Source organism: Panicum hallii, chromosome 2 (assembly GCF_002211085.1).
Source record: "Panicum hallii strain FIL2 chromosome 2, PHallii_v3.1, whole genome shotgun sequence".
NCBI classification, from domain to species: domain Eukaryota; kingdom Viridiplantae; phylum Streptophyta; class Magnoliopsida; order Poales; family Poaceae; genus Panicum; species Panicum hallii.
The window spans coordinates 12997576-13021655 of NC_038043.1; the positions used below are offsets into that span (position 1 = coordinate 12997576).

Below are 24080 nucleotides of genomic sequence, written 5' to 3' on the forward strand. Positions count from 1 at the left end.
TCTCAATCAAAATTTTCCTGCTTTTCTTGATTCCATCCAAGGTACACACTTTCCGCACTTAGTTATTTATCCGAATCTCAGAACGAGATTCTTTTTAAGGGGGGTAGGCTGTGATACCGTGGGTGTCTACAAGGCTAAACAAAGATCCATAACATGAAATCAGGCATAAAAGAGCAAGAAAAGTATAAAACAACCTATCAAAATCTACCTTTCAAGCAAATGAGTATGTGTACATGTATATATGCATACACAGGTGAACCCGTGCTAACAAACTCTTGTAACTTTTACAGTTGACCACAAATGACTCTACAAATTTAATGGCATATCTGTCATAACAAGAGCAATAAAGGCTAGTTCAACTCAAGTGCTAAAAGTGCAAAAATTCACATGAAATGACGTCTTTTAAATACTAGTTTTTGGAAATTCAAAATAACTTTTTATACATTACTCAAATGAACATAGTCATAAAAGAGAAAATGCATATCCAGAAAAATTGGACAAAAATGGTATTCAAATTTTTTTTATTTGACCTTGGGAAGAATGAGTTTTAGCTTCTTTTTCACTCAGACCCCCGCTATTTTTGCTTCTCACGCATAAGTCCCATCATCTTCTCCCCCTCTCTTCTCCCTCTGCCCTGTCCCATTGCCAGCAGGCCAGCTGGCTGGTGCACCATGGCGCAGCTGAACCCGCCCGGCCATGTGGACCTGCCAGCACCCTGGAAAATCTTCCGCTAGCCCACAAAATCTCGCTCCTTCCCCCTCAGGAAGCCTCCACGCGGCGGCATTCTTCTGCCACGGGCGCTGCTGGCACCACGGCGAGCCCCACCAGCAATAGCGAGGCAACCGTGCCCCTAGTTTTGCCCCCTGGTCGAGCCTTCCCCGGCAGCTCATGCCAAGGCCGCCATCCTCCCTCTCATGCCTATAAAAGCCCCACCCAAGGCCCTTGAGCTTGCCGCCCCAACCCATCTCCGACGAGTTGCCACCCGCATGTGGACGCACCACTCTGCCCCCACATTGCCCAAACCAACCCTCCCATAACCTTCTCCACCTCCCACCGAAGCTGCACGACTGATCCCCGCGCCCTCTTCCTCACCGGAGCGACGCCACCATCACCCGCACCCGCCGCCGGCGAGCCACCTCGGTCCACGCCTACCCCACCCAAGGCCACAAACAGGTGCGGTTTGTTCCCCTCTTGCCTCTCCCACCTTCAACCCTCGCCGTCGGCGACCCTTGTCGCCGGAATTTGGCCGGCCGTCGCCGTTCCCCTGCATAAAGAACCCATTTGCTTCAATTTCAATATTTTCAAGAAGATTTCTGTAAAATCTCAAGGACCCATTGGTAAACCAGAAACTAGAACTAGGAAAATCAATCTATGAACTTTGAAAATGTAAAACAATTCAAATAAAAATCCTAAAAATACAAACTAAAATATTTTAGACTCCTTAAGTTAAGATCTACAAACTAAAAGGATCTTGGACTGTTTCCACATAATTTTAGTTGTAGATTTAAATCAAGTTTAAATGTCTTTTATTTATTCCAAGAGTTTCAGGAAAGAACTACTCATGAAATTTGAATGGTAGCTTCTATACTAAGAGTATAGTCTTTCACAAAAATTTCGTGCACTGAATCCAATCACAACGAGATGTTTCGAGTATTTTTGTTATATGTTAGGTCCTTTTAAACTAGAATTTTAGCCTCTGATTCTTGCATAGGAAAAATCTACAAAATTTACAGCAGCCTACTCATACAAGTAAGTTTGCTCACTAAAATGTTGAGCACCAGTTCTTGCATGGTTTGTTCTGTACAAATAGATCTTGACCCTAGCAGTAGATGTTTACTGTATTTTTCATAATTAACCTGCTGAATGAAAATGGCTAAAATTTTTTCAGTGAGTTTGTACTTAAGTAATGTGCTCTGCATAAAAATCTCAACCCCAGAAACTGCCTATACGAGTACTTTGGGTTAATCCATACTTACTGTTGAAAATGGCCGTTTAGGAAATCACAAAACCACTCACTTACTTAATGAAGTCAATGAAGTCAGTTAATCCAGATAAGTACTCAATAAATGACTGCCCAAGGAAAAGAAAATGAAGTGCTCGACTACTTAACTTGAGTTTTGTTGAATGACTACTTTATAATGCAATAATTATTTTATCTTGTAACATTAAAACCACTCGTACATGTGCATTCATATAGAATCAACTACTCTTGCCGACGGAACCTACAAGCTGATGCCTGAGTCCGAGAGTGAGCAGTGCGAAGCTCAAGTTAATCTAACTGAAGTTGCTGAAGACCCGAACCAAAGTTCGGAAGAACCCCCGACTAGTTTTGCCCAAGAAGGCAAGCCTTGGTGCATGATCCCAGTGTTTCAATTTATGCAACTACTGTTCCTTTTACCAGTGTATTTAAGTTCATAGAAGTTGATTGGAACCCTAGCTGCATGATCCATGACACCTATGTAATGAATAGAGTTCGAGTAGATGCTCTGTTAATAGGTTTGGTAAAAGTCGAGTGGTTTCCTGTCACTCGCAAGAATTATAGGAGTTGAATGATTTATCGTATACTGAAACTATAAGGTCGATGGGCGGGGCTATGGTACGATACTCATGGTTGAGGCCCTGTCTGAGTAGAGAAAAATACTAAGGCCGCAATGTGTGGTAGTGGTGGTTAAGCGTTTGAACGTACTAACCACATGTCAAAAATATGGTACTCAATAAGCTAATTAGCTGATTGGTCCAGCAAGTGGACTTTACTTTAACCCTACTTGAACGAAGTTCAGATGGGTATACACATGTGAGTGCAGAGCGTGGCTCCATAGTCGGGGAGGGTGACCCTAATCCACAACCCGGAAAGAAAGGGGAAAAGTTGCTTGGGGTGACCCTTCGCCACTCTAGCCTTGTGTGTTAGGTTTGCCTTGCAAGGTTAAGGAATTCGATTTGAATCGTCCGTTTCTCGCGGTAATTGAGACTGCTTAATACTTCTGCCACATAGAGTAACAAGAGGAACCATGGCTATGATCAAAATTGTTGGATGCTTAATTGTTTTCCACCATATTTGGTTAGAGATTGATGCTCACTTAGAATGGTTAAATGAACTAGAATATTGAAAGCTAAAATGTGAAATTAAGGACTTACTCTTTGTTGCTTTTCAGCAAAAAGAAAACCTAGAGCCTTAGAGCCATGCTTGCTTAGGAGTCGGTTATTTACATACCAATAGTCGGGTAAGCCTTGCTGAGTATTATTATACTCAGCCTTCGGCCTTGCTTGTGGCATTGTTTTCAAGTGTGTCTTTGGAAGAAATGATGGCTGGTTTGATGTGGCCTTGTACCTTGCCACCTGGTTGGTCCATGAAATGGGATCCATCCCCAGCCAACGATAACTCTGCCGAGTGATGCCACGTACGGGCTTCATCGTGCCGAGTGATGCCTTGTATGGGCTTCATCGTGGTATCCAAATTGACGATAGATGATCATATTTTCTTTCCGCTATTTTTAAACTCTGAATAAGTTTTTATGTTGAACTCTGAAGTACTCATTTTATGAATTCGGTTTGTAATAAATAATTATCAGACTTGTGAGGTAAAAGTTGTGGAATGTTGTAATCTCTAGACTTGCCTTCGTGCAAGTTAAGTGTATGCTTTATTTTGATCAAAATATTAAGTGGTCGCATCAGGAATTACCCGACAGACTGTCGGATTACTCCGTTTGAAGTGCATGGTAGCCGTTTCATCTTTACGGATGATGGATAGTGCACTTGAGCCGGATTAATTCGGGCGGTTCTGCCACAGTCGTTATCACGGCACGAACATTCAACAACGCTCTTTCAATGTTGGAGATATGGTCCTTCGATGAATCCAGGATGACACCGGGTTAAACAAGCTCAACTCGCGATGGGAAGGGCCTTTCATTGTGCACAAGGTTACAGGCCCTGGATCTTTTCGATTACATTACCCTGATGGCTAGGAGGTTCCTAATTCTTGGAATATCAAGCATCTATGCCGTTTTCATCCTTGATCAATTGGGATATCTTCTATTGATGTCTGGAGATTAATACTTCCAGTACAACTCCGTTTTACTGGTTTACGACTAGTATTACGCGCATGTTTACTGAAAGAGCCTCGCTCCAATACTTCTAGTAACTAATTAATGGTTTCCGACTAGTATCTCAGGTTATTGAAGGGGCCTTACACTCATACTTCCAGTACAACTTTATTCTACTGGTTCACGACGGAGCCTCGCTCCCACGGCAAGAGGTTTACTAGTTTATGACTAGTTCTACACCTGTTCGACTACTTTGATTACTTGTCTTGACTACAATCCTAGTTGGGATCGACTCCGACTAGATGGCTTCATCGACTATTCAAGACTCAGAGGCTACTTGCCCAAGGCCTGGGCTCGGGGGCTAGGCCACCGTTTGCTATGACTAATCTATGCTTATCATCTGGCTCCTTGGCTCGGGGGCTCGATGGGACATGCACTCAGCGTGCTTCAAGGGACACCTCTCATGCCTACATGCTGGACGCTGTAAAACTACTCGACAATACCTGATCCAAGAGGCTTTTTAAGATTTATCTTGGGTAGATGTTTGTTAACCATTATTTTAGAGATTTTATTCCGAAATAAGGGGTTTGTTTAGATTATTACCTAGAGGTCTTATTTAATCATTGGCTCAGGGCACAAAGATTGATTTGAGAGGTCATTTTTGGTGTTTGTTGGAGATGCTATTTGTTTAACCATTTTTTCAGGGAATTCATCCCAAAAAAAGAGTTTTTCAAATTTACTAAAACGATTTGCCCATGTTCACCATCAAATCTTTACCATCATACATTGCATATCACGATTCTTTGGATCCTTAATTCCAAACCTTGGGGATTTAGATTCAAGGCTCGGCGGCTGCGGGCCACGTGTCATCAGCGACTTATTTTTTGAATCTGCTGGAAGATAAGGGTAGAAGACTCAAGATTAAATTGACCCTCAACCTGATTCTACGAGTCAACCTAAGGCTCGGGGGCTACACCATATGGAGTGCGAGTTTAATCGCACCCCATATAAAAGAAGACTGGACAACTACTCGGGGCATGAGCACCTCACAACCTCGACACAGCCAAGTAAGTACTCAGAGAGTACCCTTCAAGACGAAGTTCAGAAGAACCTGAAGACGCCTTCAGAAGTACTCGGACGCCTGCAGTACTCGGCTACGAAGAGCTCGGGGGCTTATCAGACCGAGACACACGGGACTGTCCACGTGGTGTACTTCTCCTAAGATACGGAATGGGACATGGCCTATATCCTACATCTGTTGTAACTACTCGTTGTGCAGTATGACTACTCGTACACTAGCGAAACTAGTCGGATACGGTAGGAAACTATCCGAGAAATACTCGGGTAGGACTCCTGGGCTTGTACCCGACTAGGACTTCTATGTAAACCTGTCCCCCCAGACTATATAAGGGCCCCAAACTATATAAGGACGGATAGAGGCTCCCTCAGGAAAAATCACCATCAAAGACAATACAAACGACACAGGACGCAGGGTAATACGCTCTCGGCGGCCCGAACCTCTCTAAACCTTGTATTCCTTGCACCTTCAAGTTTCTGATCTCGGTAACACCCTACCTACAAACTCACCACCTCGGGGGTATCCCTCGGTGGGCGTGGCAGTAAAACACCGACACCCTACTTGTTGAAGAATTCGCCAAGATCTACTCTACTCTTACTCTTAGGATTTTGGCAAAGTGCCGAGAAAAAGTATTGATTTGTTGACTATTCCTTTACAAAACCCTCAAGTCTACTATTTATAGTCTAAAGCTAGGCCCCATATCATGATCAGTTGCAAACTTGCTTAAATATAAAAACTACTATATCTATAAGAAAAAATAAAAGGTAACCGGTCTTCCGCAAGATCTTCTGCTGATATTATTTTCTAGTCCGATTCGAACGCTGCATCTCTGACCAAATCCGCGTCGCCCCTGACCAATTCTTGACCGTGCCTTGACTTTGCTGGCGACAGCTTTGACCAGATCCCCAACATTTCAAGCCGAATTATCCATCAGCTCCATTTTTAATTACCAAAATTATACGTTCGAAATTTTGATGTCAACACTTATGTTTTGGGACAGTTTATGATTAGATCCCCGTAATTCAAAGCTCACCGTCAGACTTAGTTATAGCTTGGCTTATAGTATTCATTAGCTGACTTCTTCTCTTTGCACAGCTTTTTTTCCGTTCTTCAACCTTTTTTTGTACAGTTTCATTTCAATACACACCCACCATAGTAGCTAGGGTTTCCCCAACTGTTTGCCCTTCAACAATAAGAAACTAGACGCTCTCAGCCAACTTCTGTGAGCCTACTGTTTGAAGTCATTTTCTCTCTCTAAAAAAAACTTCAGTGGTGACAGAACATAAATGTTAACTCGCTTGATATATAGGATCAAGTATCTTTCTAAGAGACCATGTATGTATTCTTTAGTTTCTTCAGATGAATAACAGTTTCTCTCCTGACCACTATACCTAAGGATCATCTTAAAATTGTTTCTTCTGAGAATTTTCATTCGTATACATATCTCAGTTAACCATGAATATTACTGTCCGCCCAAATGCACCTTTTCCTTAGAAAAGGAACTAATTAGTAATTAATCTAGGTCGTCTTGTCTGGATGGAGTCCCCCTCTAGGAAGCATTATGCATTGTTGACATGGACCAGTTTGTTTGCCACATGCCGTACCTTATTTGGACATAGAAGAGAGATGCAGCTTTATTCACATTATTTTAACAAAGTGTGCATCCAGATGCTAAAGGGAGTATAAACAATATTTACTAAGGTTTAGTGGTTCCTAACTGATAATACTGTATTTCGGCCAAAACAAAAGCAATGATGGTATGGTGTTTCTAATAATCTTTTTTTCCTTTTGAATCTCCATCCTTCGAGCTGATTTTCCCTAAAGATAAAGAAAATTAAACCCATAATTGTGAGAGCACACAAGAAACTCTTTCGTGATTAGATTAAGCAAAGACAAAGAGAAGAATTTGTCTTTTAAAGTGGATAGTAGGCTGGTTGCATTGGGTCCCGAAAGCAGGAGGCAGCTTTGCAGATATCAGAGTAGGATCATTGTAAAGCATATCATGATTTGGAGCTTTTCTGAGTACGTGTTGAACTCGTACATAATTATTTTGCTAACACAGTTGCAAAATACATTATTTTCATAAAGCGAATATTCGAGCATTGCATGATTGCGTTCCACACTTTTCATTTGTTCACGTACCTGGTTGTGGCTGGCCTGGACACTTTGCATGTGGTCGTCAAGTTTCCAGATTCTGTTAAAGATTGACCATGTCATTGTCTGAGGCTACTCCAAGTATACTAACAGTAATGCCTAAAATGAAAACGATGATTGTAGCTGTTTGATGTTGGTACAAATATTCTTTTCCCAGTTCTTCAAACAAAGACCTATTTTGGATATATAGGCTCAGCGATAAATCGAAGCCGAATTCTTATCGAAGAAAGTAAGTTATCTATGAATCAGAAACCAGTAATGTGCTGCAGGTATGATGGTATGATTTCATTTCAGGTCAGGTCAGATGGATGGAGCTCTTGCTATGCTCTGCATGCTCTGTTGCCTTGCATGTGGCCACTAATATTATTGATTTGATATGCCACTCGTTATACGCACTTCATTTACAAATCCTTTCGTCCTTCCTGATGCCCTCTGTCGGTTCAGCTATTTATTACTGTATCTATCGATAATTCCGCCTCTACAGCCTACCTTGACCACGGTGAGCGTTTCTGTAATCTTTAGTTGAGGCCTTGGGGGAAATAGATGGAATGGGCCATGGTCTCAGCAAATGAAAAGGGAAAATGGACCAGGCCGTTGATCGCAGCTCGAAGAAAGCAGCAGGTCAGATGGGCCCTTTTGTGAAATGGTTTAGGCCTGTCCACAAATAAATAGTTGGCCCATGAAAGCCGCCGCCTCTTCTCTCGAAAACCCTAAACCCCTCTCCTTCCCTTCCCTTTATCTTGATTGCCTCCCTCCCCTGGCCGCCGCCGTAGCCGCAGCCGCCGCCGCCTCCTCTTCTTCTTCCCGGCGCAAACCTATTGGTCTGAGGTGAGCTTAGCTGACTCACTGACGTCCCCCATCTTCTTCTTCCCCTCATCACACCTCACCTCATCTCATCTGGTTGCCAGATATTCAGGTGCCCTGTTTCGTCCTTTTAAATTTACCCATCTGATCTGAAACTGTAAGCACATATCGAAGGCTTTCTAGGCGTCAATCGGCCTACTGAGCTCAAAGCTTGTGCGATATCAATCACGGTTCGTCATCTCTACAAAAGAATGCATAATCCTGCCACCATACGTGGAGGATGACAAGGATGACGGCGCATACTTAGATTCCCTTGAACAGCAACCGCAGTATCCTGGCTATTCTTGATTTTCCGGAATGTTTTGTTTAACCTGCCTCTGAGTTCTGACGATGACACTCCTCGTCTTCTTGACTGAGTGAAGGCTTGAAGGCATCCGCCATGGCCAAGAACCCCAAGGTTTTCTTCGACATCCTCATCGGCAAGGCCAAGGCCGGCCGCGTCGTCATGGAGCTCTTCGCCGACAAGGTCCCCAGGACGGCCGAGAACTTCCGCTGCCTGTGCACGGGCGAGAAGGGCCTGGGCGTCTCGGGGAAGCCGCTGCACTACAAGGGCTCCACCTTCCACCGCATCATCCCCAGCTTCATGTGCCAGGGCGGCGACTTCACCCGCGGCAACGGCACCGGAGGGGAGTCCATCTACGGCGCCAAGTTCGCCGACGAGAACTTCAAGCTGCGCCACACGGGACCCGGCGTGCTCTCCATGGCCAACGCCGGGCCCAACACCAACGGCTCCCAGTTCTTCATCTGTACCATGCAGACCCCCTGGCTCGACGGCAAGCACGTCGTCTTCGGCCAGGTCGTCGACGGCTACGGCGTCGTGCAGAAGATGGAGGCCGTCGGCTCCGGGACAGGAGCAACGGCCGAGCGCGTCCTCATCGAGGATTGCGGCCAGCTAGCCGACGAATGAGTGCCTCCTCCCTCGAGTCCATGAGTGGAGTGTCATCATGTAGACAGATGAATGGATAAATAAATTTGTTCTGTTTTCAGATGCTCAGATTTTGTAATGCAAATCGGCATTAACATAACAGATGGATGAATTCAACCCATGTTTGCAACTTTGCATCATTACAAATCTGATGCTTAAGTTCACCTTGCAAATTTGTATCCGCAACTCAAAATAACACGCTAAAAGCACTAAACTAACTTGGAACTTGCAAAATTACATCGCCTGGCCGTATTCTTACCATAGCAGCTAAAACTGTACAACATACACAAGCCAAGGCAGGCGGGTTAGTCCTCTTGAGTGATACTAAAAGATCAAAGGAACTGCCTGTATGCGTACACATGCACATCACAGAACTATAGATCCAGGCGTTTAGCCCCTACAGAGTAAAGCTCCTGAGAAAAACAGGAAAACAAGATCAGTCATCCTGCGGTAGCGGTGGCAGTGTCTTGAGCACCTCCCTCAGAGCGTAATATATGCTTTCACATCTGTGATCAGATATCAAGTTGCCAGACAGCAGTATCCTCTGAAAATTTTCCCCTGGATCACCTTTCCAGAGCGTGTATGATTCGTCTTCCATGCCGTTTATATCCTCAATATCCCTCTGAAGGTAATACAGAGTCCCAGGAAGGAAGAGATCCTCTGGCACAAACACATCATTTGTACTATCCGATGACAACACCTTCCTCGAGTCAGCTGGATTTTTGGCAACATCTGACAAGACAAAGTTAGGTCACATTCAGTAAAACCATAGCCCTTTTAGGCCCCGTTTAGCGGCTCCCTCCGGCTCCCCGGCCCTGTAGCGCGGAGCTGGAGGAGCCAGGAAACGCAGCTCCAGCTGCTCCTTCCTCTGCCTAGGCAAATGTAGCAGGGAGCCGGAGCCGTTTTTTCATCGCTACAGCGGGGCATAGTAGTAATTACTGTAGCGCGGAGTCGGAGCCTCTCCAGGCAGAGCCGTCCCAAAGAGGCCCTTACTTCGACGTGCTCATTCGCAAGTCAGTCAAACTCACCAGAGTTCGTTGATACTGATACAATTTTGGCATAATCACCAAGTTTACGCGCCACATCTTGAATTGACGAAACGACAAGCTTGGCGTTAGTCACGATGTCGACTATATGCTTCAAGTCTTCCTTTTCCAGAACACTTACCCTGCAAAACAACATGGAACAGGAATGATGTACAAAGGGTCATCCGTTAACCAAGTGTTAAACTTGTAGCTTGCACATACAAAGCACATGCACTAGGATGGTGCTCAGAGTAACATCTGCAAGGCAAACTATCAAAGTGTTCTTTCTTCCTGTGAAAGCTACCTGAACAAAAGTTCCTGTCATTTAATACCAGTCCAAACCTGATACCTACCAATCTGTTTTAAGTATTTCATTTCGCAGTCTTGCCAGAGAAGCTGCACTGAGCCTAGGTATAACATCATCCTGCATCACAAGAAGAAACAGTTCAATTATGAATGCCAAACAACTCAACAAATGAAGATACTGCGAACCAGATTTCGACCCCAGCAAAAAGATCAAGCATACCTGGAGCACAACAGTAGAGACATAACTTGCACAACTTTCAGCAGCTTCCTTTGATATACAAGGTGGTGTTCCGAATCCAACAGCAGAAATAATGTCCGGACTGAAACCAAGCTCCTCCTTTGACTTCTTCCGAAGCATTATAGCAAGCAACGCTGCTGAAGCTCCTCCAAGGGAGTGCCCTACCAACCGCAACTTGTAGTCCTGCTCCGAACATTAGAAAATAAGCGCAGGGTGGAAAAGACTATGGTTTCAACTGAACACAGAGAAATACACCCTCTCACCTTGTGCTTCTCCAAACATTTCCTGATTATTCCCAGCTCATGACGAAGGTACCAACGGGCAGCCTCATATGTTCCAAAGTGTGTTGAGAAACCTTTGGGTGATACCTTCTTATCGCTTAAAGCAATCAAATCAGTAACAAGATCATACACCGTATGAGTCCCACGAATCCCAAGAATCACCAATTTAGCTCGTGGATCAATGCCAATGTAATATCCAGGCCTCAAAATACTAGATTCTTTCACAAACTTTACAACATTTCTCTTCCGAAGCATGCTATACCGTGCAAGCCCAGTTGCATTACCTTTATAGCAACCTCTTGCAAGTTCAAGGTGATAAATTAATTCTTGAACCTGGGCAAGGAATAGGGATGAATCCCTGTTACCAGCAGATACTAGTGCAAATTATTTGAGATGCGTAACAGCCTAACGAGGCAGAAACTCTAAATTCTCAATCGTCATAACAAAGAACAGAATAATCGAATTATTTGTATTGTTTTTTTGGAATACCCATGCTATAGATATCATGCAGTTACTATAGTACCCAATACACGGTTTGAGAACTTCAGTATTAATACAAGCCTGCAGGACGTACCATCTTATTGGAAGATATCTGAACACCCTTGAAGGCTTCAGCATGCTTAGAGGAAGCTTGGCTGAGGTAAATGAGGTAAAGGCCAACAGTAAGATCACTAAGGCTCCAGTCCTTGATGCTTATCTTACTTCTCTGGAGATCACTTAGAATTTCGCTAAATGTCCTGGTGCTTGCAGGGATGTTCTCCCCTCCACCAGTAGCTGCATTCAGATAGTATAACTTTAACCACAACGGACAGCATATGCAGATTTCCAATTGTGTAGCAAAGGAAATAAACAATATAATAGTGTCCTTGTAATGTCCATTGTTCACCGTCTACTGAATCAAAAGCATGACTGAAAAAGCAGCTTGGTTTAATAAGTTATGGCTGGAAATTGTTAAAATTCCTCTCTGCAATTTTACAGCGAACTGTTCTAATTCTACACATGAGTGCCTCATAATCTAATTCCTATTACCAATTGTGGCGATTCTTAACGAATATCGAACAATCACAATGCTGAGGCTAGATAGGCGTAAGGATAGAAGAGAGCAGCAACTGAAGCGGAGGAGACGAACATGCGAAAGGCTTCCAGTTGTATTGCTTGTAGAGGTGCAGGGCGGGCTCGAGGGCTTTGGAGAGCCACGCGACGTCGGGCGTCCAGCTCCTCCAGGGGAGGCCGGCATCCTCGTCGTCCTCCTCCGACCCATCCCTCGCTCTGACCTCGGGGTCCTCCCTCCGGCTCGCGGCAGCCGCCTCCACCACGACAGCCGCCGCCGCGGCCGCCGCCTTCTTTTTGCCCTTGTCCTCTGGTTCGCTAGTCGCCGGGGCGGTTGGGCCGTGGGAGAGTAGGCGGGAGAGCGCGGGAGGCAGGTTGGGACGGTGGAGCGTAATGAGTCGGGCGCAGGAGAGGATGCGTTTCGCCATGGGTGGGCGGCGGCACAGGTCGGGGGCCGTGGGCGGTGAGCGGGAGGAAGAAGGGAGGAAACGAGGGTTCTCAACTCAAGACTCTTTTCTTTGTTCGTAATAAACCAGGTCAATTTCAGCCGTTGATCCGTAGCAGAAGTACTAGATCTATGAAAATTTAGCGTCATCAGGTTAAAAACGACAATTATTCGGGTTTTGCGGACAACAACTGGGGGCTGTCTTCCTGAGTGGAATCTCTTGTTCTCCAATCTTTGCAGCCTTTTCCAACTCCAACAAGAGTTCCTCTCTACAGCTTTAGGACTACGGTAGAGACCTTCAATATTTCACAGGTTAGAAATTGAGAACTTTAGACTTTTTAATTTTACTAGGTAACGTGCCCATACATTGCTACGGATAAAACTTGTATGTGTATTGTCATAATATAAAGGTTAGAGATGATTTTATAAAAGTGTGACATATAATTATACAATTTGTGTATCTATTTATGTGCTAATTGTCGATTATTATACAAATATATCTATTTGTATGCTAATTTTGGACAACTAAAAGACCAACAAATGCGGTCTTACTGCTATGATCATGTGAGCGCAAAAATCACTAAGTAGAGCTAATTATACATGCTATGATTTACCTCTTCCATATGAAGAATCATATACATCCTCAAGAGCATTTCCAAAAGGGTAAGAGTGAGAATCTGGTAAGTATATCATGAACTACGCATACTGGAGTAATTAGCTTTGATGTGCTTCTTAGGATGCTGCAGCTATTAGCTTGAGGTGCTTCTTAGTAGCGCCGGACCGGATAGATTTATTGTGATCCCACTATCCAGCTCTCCATGAAAGATAAATGAAAGTGAAGAATAAGAAGAACCTGAAGTACACTTCCATGGAGTAATAGCAGATCCAAGAAAAAGGACACTGTCACATGAGTTTATCTAGGTCTGGGTGTTCAGGTAATTAGGGAATTTCAGGTCGGGTAATTCGGATAAAGTTCTCACTTCATAAGCATTCAGTTAGTCAGACATAGCACACAAGCACACAACAGATTCAGAGTTCATTTTCAGCAATTGCTATTCTACTAATAATAGTACAACACCAGAATTAGCAATAGGAATAGATTAGGAGTAGATTAGTGGCCGTGCGTCGGCGCAGCAGTGAAAGTGCATTTGGCCCCTAAGTGAGTTTTAATATTGATAACATATAAAATTAAGGAGCTAATAAGTTTATCGAGTTATAGACAGGTTAAAATTCATGAAATGAAAAGGAGCGAGAAAAGACGTCAAATTTGCTTAAAGGACGGTGTTAGACTTAAAAGAAGATCTTTTAATATTTTATATTTTGAATTTGAGTATTATTAACACCGTACTATTAAGAGAGATGCGAATGGATAGCATGAAAGTGTCAAAGTGCTTATTTGAACCATTAAAAAGAGACACAAAATCACACACTTGTGCACCTAGTTTTCTAACTGTTTCAGTGTGTGTCGGAAGTTTCAACAAGGGGTCGGAAGTTCCGACACCTGTCGGAAGTTCCTAGTAACTTTCGACAGGTGGTTCTCGGCTAGCTGATTTTAGTTAGGTCGGAAGTTCCGACCCTATGTCGGAAGTTCCGGCACCTATTGGAAATTCCCTGTAACTTCCGACAAGGGGTTCTCGGCCAGCTGATTATAGCTGGGTCGGAAGTTCCGACCCTATTGGAAGTTCCAACAATCACTTATTCTGCACACTAACGGCTAGTTTTTGGGGCTTAGGTATTTATACCCCCTCGCCCCTCCTTCATTTGCTGCTGACCTAACCCGAGATAAACACCTCCAAGAGCATTTACTACTCCTCCCCAATCCTTCCAAGAGCTAATCCTTTAGTTGATTTGAGCTAGGGCTTGGGTGAGAGTAAGATTGAGGTGTGAGACTTAACCATTTGAATGTGAGAGCAGCCAAGTTCATCTCAAGAGCACTTGAAGCATACTCATCCATCGATTCACGTTTGTTACTCTTGAAGTTTGTTTCTAGACGGTTTGGTGTCGCCTCGTTGAGCGTCCTCTCGTGTGTGTGTGCGTTCCGGAAAGTTTGTATTACCCATCCTTTGTGGATTTCATAGTAAGTGACTCAATCCTCATTTGTGGTTGATTGAGTGAGGTAAAGGGTTAGTGGAATACCCGGCTCTTTGTGAGCTCCTCAACGGAGACGTAGCTCCCTTAGTGGGAGTGAATTTCGGGAACAAATCTCTTGTATCTTGCGCTTATTGCATTTATTTAGTTCATGTTGACCTAGAGTTTATTTTGTGCTGATCTACGTACTCGAGTTGTTGTACTTGCAAATATCAGCTGCAGAAGTCTCCCAGTATCATTGCACATCTTTTGATTCAGCTAGGTTCGGCAGTTTCAAATTTAATTTTGAATTTCATACAAGAACTTTCCTTTTGTCGGAAGTTCTGATCCATCGGAACTTTCTACACAGTGTCGAAAGTTCTAACAGATTTAATTATTGCGAAGAATTTTTCAAGTTTTCCAGATACGCCTATTCAACCTCCCCCCCTAGGCATCACCAAAATCCTTTCAATTCGTATCACAGCCTAATATCTTGATTAAGGCTTAACTGCTAAGGGATATCAAGATGTCTTTAGTTGGGGATGGTGCCAATGCCGCTGCAACCGTCACTGCTCAAGTCGATGCCGGTACCGAGTTAGATGGTGCCGGAAATCCCTTTGGGAAAATAAGTCATTCATCCTCCATTCATAATGCCGATTCAAATTTAAGTGATAAAAGCGAGAGTGAGACATCGGAAGCAAGAAGAAGGAGAAAAGAGAAGATGAAGGCTAAAATTAAGAAGAAGGCCGAGAAGTTGATGATGAAGTGAATAAAGGAAGAAAGCAAGAAGTATCCTTTCTTCGGGTTACATCAAGTTCCTCATAACTATGCTTCATCTCAATATTCTACTTCTCAATTTCAATCGATCCACTTGGGAAAATCTTCTTTCTTTGATGGGACGGATTATCCCAAGTGGTCTTATGATATGAAAATGCATCTCTACGGGCTTCACCCCTCTATTTGGGAATTTATGGTTGTAGGTGTGACTCCTCCCACGAACGGTGTACCCACAACCGAACAAGCTCAAGACTACTTCCGCAATTCGCAAGCTATGAGGGTCATCACAAGTTTCCTTGTGCCCAGGAATTCAACAAGATCCGTAATGTTGAAGTAGCCAAGAAAATTTGGGACCATTAAGAGAAGCTCATGAGGGGATTGATAAAGTTAGAGAAGGCAAGATGGATTTGTTGCAAGGAGAGCTAGAGCACTTTGTCATGCATGATGAAGAAACCGTGAGGCAAATATATGATAGACTAATGGTCCTTGTGTCGGACATTAGATCCCTTGGAAGCACGGAGTGGGAAGATCACAAGGTGACAAAGAAGTTGCTTAAGGCTTTCACACCAAGGAACCCTACTCTTGCAACAATAATTAGAAGAGATTATAAATTCAAGATCAAGACACCTAATCAACTTCTTGGTGAAATTCTTCATTGAGAGTTGGTTGAGAGGGATGTAGCCAAGTCATTTAGCCACAAAGTGAATAAGAATGTAGCACTCAATGCTAGCTCAAGTGATAAGGTTGAATCAAGCCCCAAGGAACTAAGTTCAAGGAAGGAAGATTCAAGTGGTGAATGCTCCACCAATGAAGAGATGGCCTTTGTGTTGAGAAACTTTAAGAAGTTCATGAAGAAGAAGTACTAAAAGAAAGGTGGTGGTGATGATAAGAAGAAGCCATCACAAAGAAGATGCTATGAGTGCAAAGAAGTGGGCCACTACATTGCCGATTGCTCAGAATTGAAGAACAAAGAAAAGGATGAGAAGAGGTACAAGGAGAAGAGCAAGGACTACAAGAAGAAATATCAAGGTCATGCTCATGTTGGTCAAGAGTGGGAGTCTAGCCATACCCAAGTCTTCAAGGAAACTCTTCAACAACATCTCCGATAATGAAGATGATACTCTTTTTTGTCTCATGGCAAGAGGGACTAAGATACAAGAATCATCCACCTCTTCCTCTCATCCTTCCACCACATATAGTAGTACACAAAATGATTTCGATGATGAGGAAGAGCAACATAAAGTGTTCATGATAAAAGAATTTGGAAAGAAAGATTTTCAAAAAATTAAAAAGCTTATGGAGAAATCGGAGAAAAAGGAGTGTCTCGATAGGCAAGAGGACTTGCTCATCCTTAAGAAGGAGAGAAACCTTGCCTTAGAGAAGGCTCATGCTGAAGAAAAGGTGAAGACTAAAAAATTAGCTATTGATTTATCTCTAGCTAATGATTCAAAAGAGAGGACGTCAAAGGAGACCACCTTGATAAATGAATCTCTAACTTCCCTTAAGACCACTCATAGTGAACTTCAAGAAAGCTTCTCATGCTTAATGACCAAGTACAAAGGTATTGAAGTTAGCTATAATGCCCTTTGGGAAAGCACCAAAACCAATTCTAAAGCAACTCTTGACTCCAATATCTCCACAAGTGAAGGGTGCTCAAAACGTTATAAAGTTGATGTACAAGCTTGTGTTACTAACATGGTTAAGCTAGAAAAGTTGATCCAAGCAAAGGATGCTCAACTTGAGAGATTGAAAATGTTAGTAAAGAATGGATGTGAAGGTAATGTCAAGCCCAAGCCTAAGGTAAATTACAAGGATGGAAGATATCCAAACAAAAAGGAAGGACTTGGAAATTACAAGGGAGAAAAGGTAAACGACCGAAAGATGGTCAAAGGTAAGGAATGTGTCACGTTCACAAAAGGAGCAAATCTTGAGGATTTGATGAATATAGCACATGGTGTGACCACCACAACTCCTTCTCAAGTCAAAAAGAAGGTTGAGGCTCCCATCAAGACGAAGGTTGTCACCCATGAGCCATCACCAAGCCACACTACTGACTACATAGTGACAATGGACCACAATGGTAAAATAGTGGTCAAGTATGTTGGAGCTTACACTAAGAGGGCAATTCTTAGGAGTGTGCGGGTTCCAAAAGTGTATCCATCTAACCCTCTAGGACCCAAATCTTTTTGGGTAGCTAAATTCAAACCTTAACTTGTTTTGTAGGCCTACTCCTTAGGTGGCACCGCATGGTTGCTTGATAGTGGATGCCCAAATCATATGACCGGGGAGAAAGACTTGTTCACATCCCTAGCTTCATCACATACCTAAAGAAACTATTATCTTTGGAGACAATAGCGAAGGAGATGTGATTGGTTTGGGTAAAATTTATCTCTCAAATGACAACTCTATTTCAAATGTTTATTTGGTTGAAACATTGAAGTACAATTTGTTGTTAGTCTCGCAACTTTGTGAGATGGGCTACAATTGTCTCTTTACTAATGAGGGTGTGACCGTTCTTAGAAGGGAGCATTCCTCTATTGCTTTTATAGGTCGCTTGAAGGGCAAAGTCTACCTTGTTGATTTCTCTAAAGAGAAAGTTGAGCCCGAGACTTGTTTAGTGGCAAAATCTGACTTGGGTTGGCTTTGACATCGCCGACTAGCCCATGTTGGGATGAGGAACTTGGCCAAACTTCAGAAGGGCGAGCACATCCTAGGACTAACAAATATTGTCTTTGAGAAAGATAGGTTGTGTAGCGCATGCCAAGCTGGAAAGCAAGTTGGTGCTCCACACCCTGCCAAGAACATCATGACTACATCAGACCATTGAAACTTCTACACATGGATTTGTTTGGACCCATTGCATACTTAAGCATTGGTGGTAACAAATACGGTCCTATCATTGTTGATGATTTTTCTCGATTCACTTGGGTATTCTTTTTGCAAGAGAAAAGTGAGGCTCAAAGAATACACAAGAAGTTCATTAGAAGAGCTCAAAATGAATATTAGTTGAAGATCAAGAGCATAAAGAGTGATAATGATTCGGAATTTCGGAACACCAATGTTGAAGAATTTCTTGATGAAGAAGGAATCAAACATGAATTCTCCACTCCATACACACCTCAACAAAATGGTATTGTAGAGAGGAAGAATAGGATGTTGATTGAAGCCGCAAGAACAATGCTTGATGAGTACAATACTCCAGATATCTTTTGGGCTGAAGCAATCAATACGGCTTGCCATGCCATCAACCGCCTCTACCTCCACAATACTTGGGCAAGACACCCTACAAGATAATCACCGGTAACAAATCCAAGGTGCACTACTTTAGAGTTTTTGGGAGTAAGTGTTTCATTCTTAACAATAAAACCAAAAGCTCAAAGTTTGCACCAAAGGTTGATGAAGGCTTTCTACTTGGTTATGGTACTAACGAACACACCTATCATGTCTTCAACAAAACCACCGGTTGTGTTGACGCCACGGTGGATGTAACTTTTGATGAACCCAACAGCTTTCAAGTAGAGCTAGTTGATAATAACCTTGTAGATGAGGAGCAACCCCCAAGTCTATCAATCATGAGGATAGGCTTGGGAGAAATGATGCCTTGTGAAGTTCAAACTCAAACTCCGGTTGAAGAAAGAAACAATGATCCTTCATCATCCACAAGAGTTGAACCACCAAGCTCTCAACAACCTCAAGATCAAAATCAAGTTCATGGCATTGATCAAGGGGGACAACAAGGTGGAGAAGCTCAAGAAGTTGCTCCACAAGTTGAAAATGATGATGATGGACCCATTCAACCTCAATCACAAGTGATTCATCCAAGAGTTCATTAAAGCGTTCAACGGGATCATCCCATTGACAATATTCTTGGAAGTGTTCAAAGAGGGGTAACTACTTGTTCACGTTTAGTAACTTTTTGTGGACATTACTCATTTGTTTCCTCTTTGGAACCTCTCAAGGTAGATGAAGCACTTGATGATCTGGATTGGATAATTGCCATGCAAGAAGAGTTGAACAACTTCATAAGAAATGAGGTATGGGAGTTGGTTGAAAGACCAAAGCAAAATGTGATTGGCACCAAGTGGGTTTTCCAAAATAAACAAGATGAACATAGTGTCATCACAAGAAACAAGGCAAGGTTAGTTGCACAAGGTTTCATCCAAATTGAAAGTTTAGATTTTGGTGAAACCTATGCACCCGTAGCTAGGCTTGAGTCAATTTTTATACTATTAGCCTATGCTACTCACCATGATTTCAAGCTTTATCAAATGGATGTGAAAAGTGCATTCTTGAACGACCCCCTATCGGAGTTGGTGTATGTAGAACAACCGCCAGGGTTTGAAGATCCAAGATTTTCAAATCATGTATATAAGCTCCATAAGACGCTCTATGGGCTTAAGCAAGCTCCTAGACAATGGTATGAATGCCTTAAGGATTTTTTTCTCAAGAACGACTTTGTAATGGGTAAAATTGATTCTACTCTCTTTACTCACAAAGTTGATAAGGAGATCTTTGTTTGCCAAATATATGTCAATGATATTATATTTGGTTCTACTGATAAGAAATTTTATGAGGAGTTTAGTAGGATTATGACCAAGAGGTTTGAGAAGTCTATGATGGGTGAATTGAAGTTCTTACTTGGATTTCAAGTCAAGCAAATGAAGGAAGGGGCTTTCATATGTCAAACCAAGTATGCGAAGGATATGCTTAAGAAGTTTGACATGGCTGATGCCAAGCCCATCAAGACACTCATGACATTAAATGGTCATCTTGATCTCAATGAAGAAGGGAAGTCGGTTGATCAAAAGGTATATCGCTCCATGATCGGCTCTCTTCTTTACCTTTGTGCATCTAGGCCTGATATTATGCTTAGTGTATGCATGTGTGCAAGATTTCAAGCCAATCCCAAGGAATATAACTTAATAGCTATTAAGAGAATTTTGAGATATTTGGTACACACTCCTAACCTTGGCTTATAGTATCCCAAAGGCTCCACTTTCGATCTACTTGGCTATTCTGATTCAGATTATGCCGGTTGCAAGGTAGATAGAAAGAGTACCATGGGAACTTGCCAATTTTTGGAAGGTCCCTAGTATCTTGGAGCTCTAAGAAACAAAATTTGGTTGCTTTATCTGCCGCAGAAGCTGAATATGTTGCAGCGGGTGCTTGTTGTGCCCAACTCTTGTGGATGAAGAAAACATTGAATGATTTTAGTTGTGAGTTTAGCAAGATTCCACTCTTATATGATAATGAGAGTGCTATCAAGCTAGCAAACAATCCGATGCAACACTCCCGAACAAAGCACATAGATATAAGACATCATTTTTTAAGGGATCATAAGGCTAAGGGAAATATTGCTTTCGTCATGTGAGCACCGAACGACAACTTGCCGATATCTTCACTAAGCCTCTACATGAGCAAAGGTTTTGTGCTTTGAGGAGTGAACTAAATATCTTGGATTCTCGTAACTTGGCTTGACTTTTTGCACATACTTGATAGTTGCTTAGATAAGAAACATGAATTTACTTGTGTTGCATTGTTTTAAAATACTTGGATTTTGATCTTTAGATCAAAACTTGACTCTTGGGATCATTGTTATGAATTGTTGATTGTGTCTGACCTCTAAGTGTCAAGTTGTCTCAAATGTCTACAAGCCATATTTCTTCAAAACTTCACATTCATTCAATCTCAAAATCTATCTTTATGGAGCTAAAAAGTATATGTCAGAACTTCCGACCCCAGGTCGAAACTTCCGACACCCATCAGTATCAGGGTTGTCCTAATAGAGGATCATCAGGAGGCCGTTTTAATATTCATTGGAACTTCCAACACAAGGTCAGAACTTCCGACGATCCTCGGAAGTTTTAGTATTCTTCCGACTGAGTGTCCTCAGGATTCGAGTTTTTATCATCATCGGAACTTCCGACAATCAACTGAGTCCTATATATACCTGTTGGATACCACTCCAAACCCTAACTTCTCACTCTTTCAAACACCACCGACGCCTCCACCTCTTTCCTCTCAATCTCTTGCGGGGAAATCAAGTTTCAACCGTGGGATTTCATTGCTTTTGAGTTCTTTGGATTCTCCACTCTTTGGAACATCTGATACCCATCACTTCTCCTTCAATTCGTGTGGGAAATCTTCAAGGTATTTCATTCAAAATCCCCGTCGTCCGATCTCTTAATGTAGAAGGAAGTATATGATTTGCTTTTAGGGATAGTTTCTAGATGCATCAAAGAACTCTTGCCTAGAATCTTGTCAAGTTTGGTGGGCTAAATCTCTCAATCCATAAAAGATTGTGTCGGCTTGGGCTCTGTCAGAAGTTCTGACAGGCGCCTGAGTTGCACAATCTTGACTCATTTGACTCTGTTCTTTCGATCCATCCTAATATTCATCTTATATATTCAGATAGCTCGTGAAAAGAGAGGAAAGCAAAGGGCCTCTTCATCGGAAATTGAATCATCTCCTTCATCTGATTCCGAAGCAACTCAAGAAGCTTCACCTATGGCTCATCACACTGGAAAGAGAAAGGCAGTATCCAAGGCTCCTTTGCACTCTCGTGGTCATGGAAGACCTAATCTACAAGGAACTTCTGCTCAAGGTGCTCGCCCTCGCATTAAGCGCGTTTCCGCTTCGGGCTCTCGCATGGCAGATGCAGGAGAGTCTTTGGAGTATCTTGAGAGGATCATCATCCGGATGCAGCCCCCAATTAGACAAACTGCTCCATAGTACAATGGGACTCATCTAGTGGATTACACAAAGGGCAAGCATGATCTATATGCTAAAAGATATGAAGATCCATCCGGTTTTGCCAAGGAGCAGCAAGGGGATATCCTCTTTTGGATGAATTTTCATGCAGATTGGTATGCCTCCGTGATCCTTTGCAAATCTCATCCCACTACTGAGATGAAATCCATCAACTGGGATTATTTGTTTGAGATTGATTTTCCAGTGGTAAGGAAAGTAGAAGATGCTTGCCGGAAAATGTATGTCTTCTCAATCATATCTTTCAACTGTGATTGGAATGAGGAGGTCATGGCTCAGTTCTATGCAACCCTTTATGTCAACCACTCGACCAAGACCTTCCATTGGACCATTTAAGGCAAGCCCCTCTATGATGAGTATGCTTAATTCGCAAGTATTCTTGGATTCTCTAATGATGATCTTTTGAGAGAAAGGATACTGAGACGGAAAATGTGCTAGAGGATGTAGAACTTCACTTCATGTATGATAGACTTATGAAGATATTAAATTTGGAACAATACATGGGTTGATACCTTACTACAAGCTGCTCAAACAACTCTTCCACTACACTCCATGTCCCAAAGTAGGTGACTCGGACAACATCTTCAACATGTCCAAAAATCTGCAAGTAAGGATGGCTCCAAATCAAAATGAGTTTAGTGTCTGTTGACTCTATTTGGGAGGAAATTATCATATGCTCAGTTTCACCCAAGAAGAGTTGTCACTATGCACCATACATCTTTGCCATGATCAAAGAAGTGACCGGTGTGGAGGTACTGACCGACAAAGGCCATCAATTTTACAAGCCCAAGAAAGGTCAACTTTAGCGTCTTCTCAAGCTTGGAACTCATGTACCTTGCCGCTCCACTCAAGGACCATCACATGCTCCTAGCTCTCATGGTCCTTCAAGTTCTCATGGTCCATCTAGCTCTCAAGGTCCTTCGAGCTCCCGTGGTCCTCCTCCTCATGCCCCAAAGAAGAAAGGAATTCTAAGTATAACCTCTCAAGGCTTGTTTGCATGCTTCAACGTGGACCATCACAAAGCCCAAGAAATTCATGACCACAAGAAGCATGTGGATGAGCAGCTCCTCAAGAATGAGGCGAGACAAAAGGAAATTATTACCAAGTATGACATGCCTCACTCACCTCTTCATGCTCCCATGGACTTTCCTCCTCCACCAACTTTTTACAGCCCTTGGGAGGAGATGGGAGGTCCCTCTATGATGTTTGGCGCTCGGAAGAGACTGAGCTCACCATAGGCGCCACTTGGGAAGGATTTGTGGCCGCTTTATCTATCTTAGCTTCGTCGTTGAATGTTGAACTTTAAACTCTAGTGCTTGTGGATATGTGAGACTTGTATTTGTGTAATGTGTGGAGTGCCAAGTGAAACTTTTAAATTTGTAAGACTTATTTGAGATTCTCTATGCTAATGTGATCTTAGAACCTTATTGCTTTTGTGATGCTCATGACTTGGTACTTGTTTATTTCCACTTTATTGTTGTGATATATCTTGACATATGCATCACATTATTTTTTTATCACAATTTGCACCCCACGAATGCAATGATATAGGAGAAACTTTTTTAATATGTGCAAATGGCATTTGAGGCCATTTTTTATTTTATCTTGATGAATGAACATATTAAGGGGGAGTTCAACTATATAATTGAATTCAAAATGTTTTATTGAATTTATTATGAGCCTTAATTGTGTTGTCATCAATCATCAAAAAAGGGAAGATTGAAAGTGCATTTGGCCCTCTAAGTGGGTTTTGGTGTTGATGACATACAAAATTAAGGAGCTAACGAGTTTATCAAGTAATGGACAGGTTCAAATTTAATGAAACGAAAAGGAGCAAGAAAAGATGCCAAATTTGCTTAAAGGACGGTGTTGGGCTTAAAATAAGATCTTTTAATATTTTCTATTTTGAATTTGAGTATAGAAAATACCATACTATTAAGAGTGAATGGATAGCATGAAGGTGTAAAAGTGCTTATTTAAGATGCTAACCATCAAAGAGAGATACAAAATCACACATTTGTGCACCTAGTTTTCCGACTGTTTCAGTGTGTGTCGGAAGTTC

General features: G+C 42.5%; 2 protein-coding genes across 4 annotated transcripts; one reads left to right on the forward strand and one right to left on the reverse strand.

The window, feature by feature from the left end:
• Window positions 1-7981: 7981 nt before the first annotated feature.
• On the forward strand, window positions 7982-9161 carry LOC112882630 (peptidyl-prolyl cis-trans isomerase CYP19-3-like). Of its 3 annotated transcripts, none has more exons than XM_025947721.1 (2): window positions 7982-8100; window positions 8499-9161. In XM_025947721.1, the coding sequence occupies exon 2, from the start codon at window positions 8516-8518 to the stop codon at window positions 9041-9043; it is 528 nt and encodes a 175-aa protein (XP_025803506.1). In that variant the 5' UTR covers window positions 7982-8100; window positions 8499-8515; the 3' UTR covers window positions 9044-9161. The 3 variants fall into 3 exon arrangements, with proteins under 3 accessions (XP_025803506.1, XP_025803508.1, XP_025803507.1); XM_025947723.1 differs by having other exon boundaries at window positions 8068-8188; XM_025947722.1 differs by lacking the exon at window positions 7982-8100 and adding an exon at window positions 8211-8405 and having other exon boundaries at window positions 8492-9161.
• On the reverse strand, window positions 9153-12472 carry LOC112882629. The gene is made up of 7 exons (XM_025947719.1): window positions 12041-12472; window positions 11486-11685; window positions 10894-11244; window positions 10613-10813; window positions 10440-10510; window positions 10090-10229; window positions 9153-9793 (listed from the first exon to the last, which is right to left on the reverse strand). The coding sequence occupies exons 1-7, from the start codon at window positions 12387-12389 to the stop codon at window positions 9498-9500; spliced, it is 1608 nt and encodes a 535-aa protein (XP_025803504.1). The 5' UTR covers window positions 12390-12472; the 3' UTR covers window positions 9153-9497.
• Window positions 12473-24080: the final 11608 nt, after the last annotated feature.

Coding starts and splice junctions, on each gene's coding strand:
- LOC112882630 (XM_025947721.1), top strand. CDS start 8,516: ATGGCCAAGAACCCCAAGGTTTTCTTCGACATCCTCATCGGCAAGGCC.
- LOC112882629 (XM_025947719.1), bottom strand. CDS start 12,389: ATGGCGAAACGCATCCTCTCCTGCGCCCGACTCATTACGCTCCACCGT. Junction 11,686..12,040: donor CAACTGGAAGCCTTTCGCAT/GTTCGTCTCCTC, acceptor ATCTGAATGCAG/CTACTGGTGGAGGGGAGAAC. Junction 9,794..10,089: donor ATCAGTATCAACGAACTCTG/GTGAGTTTGACT, acceptor TTGTCTTGTCAG/ATGTTGCCAAAAATCCAGCT.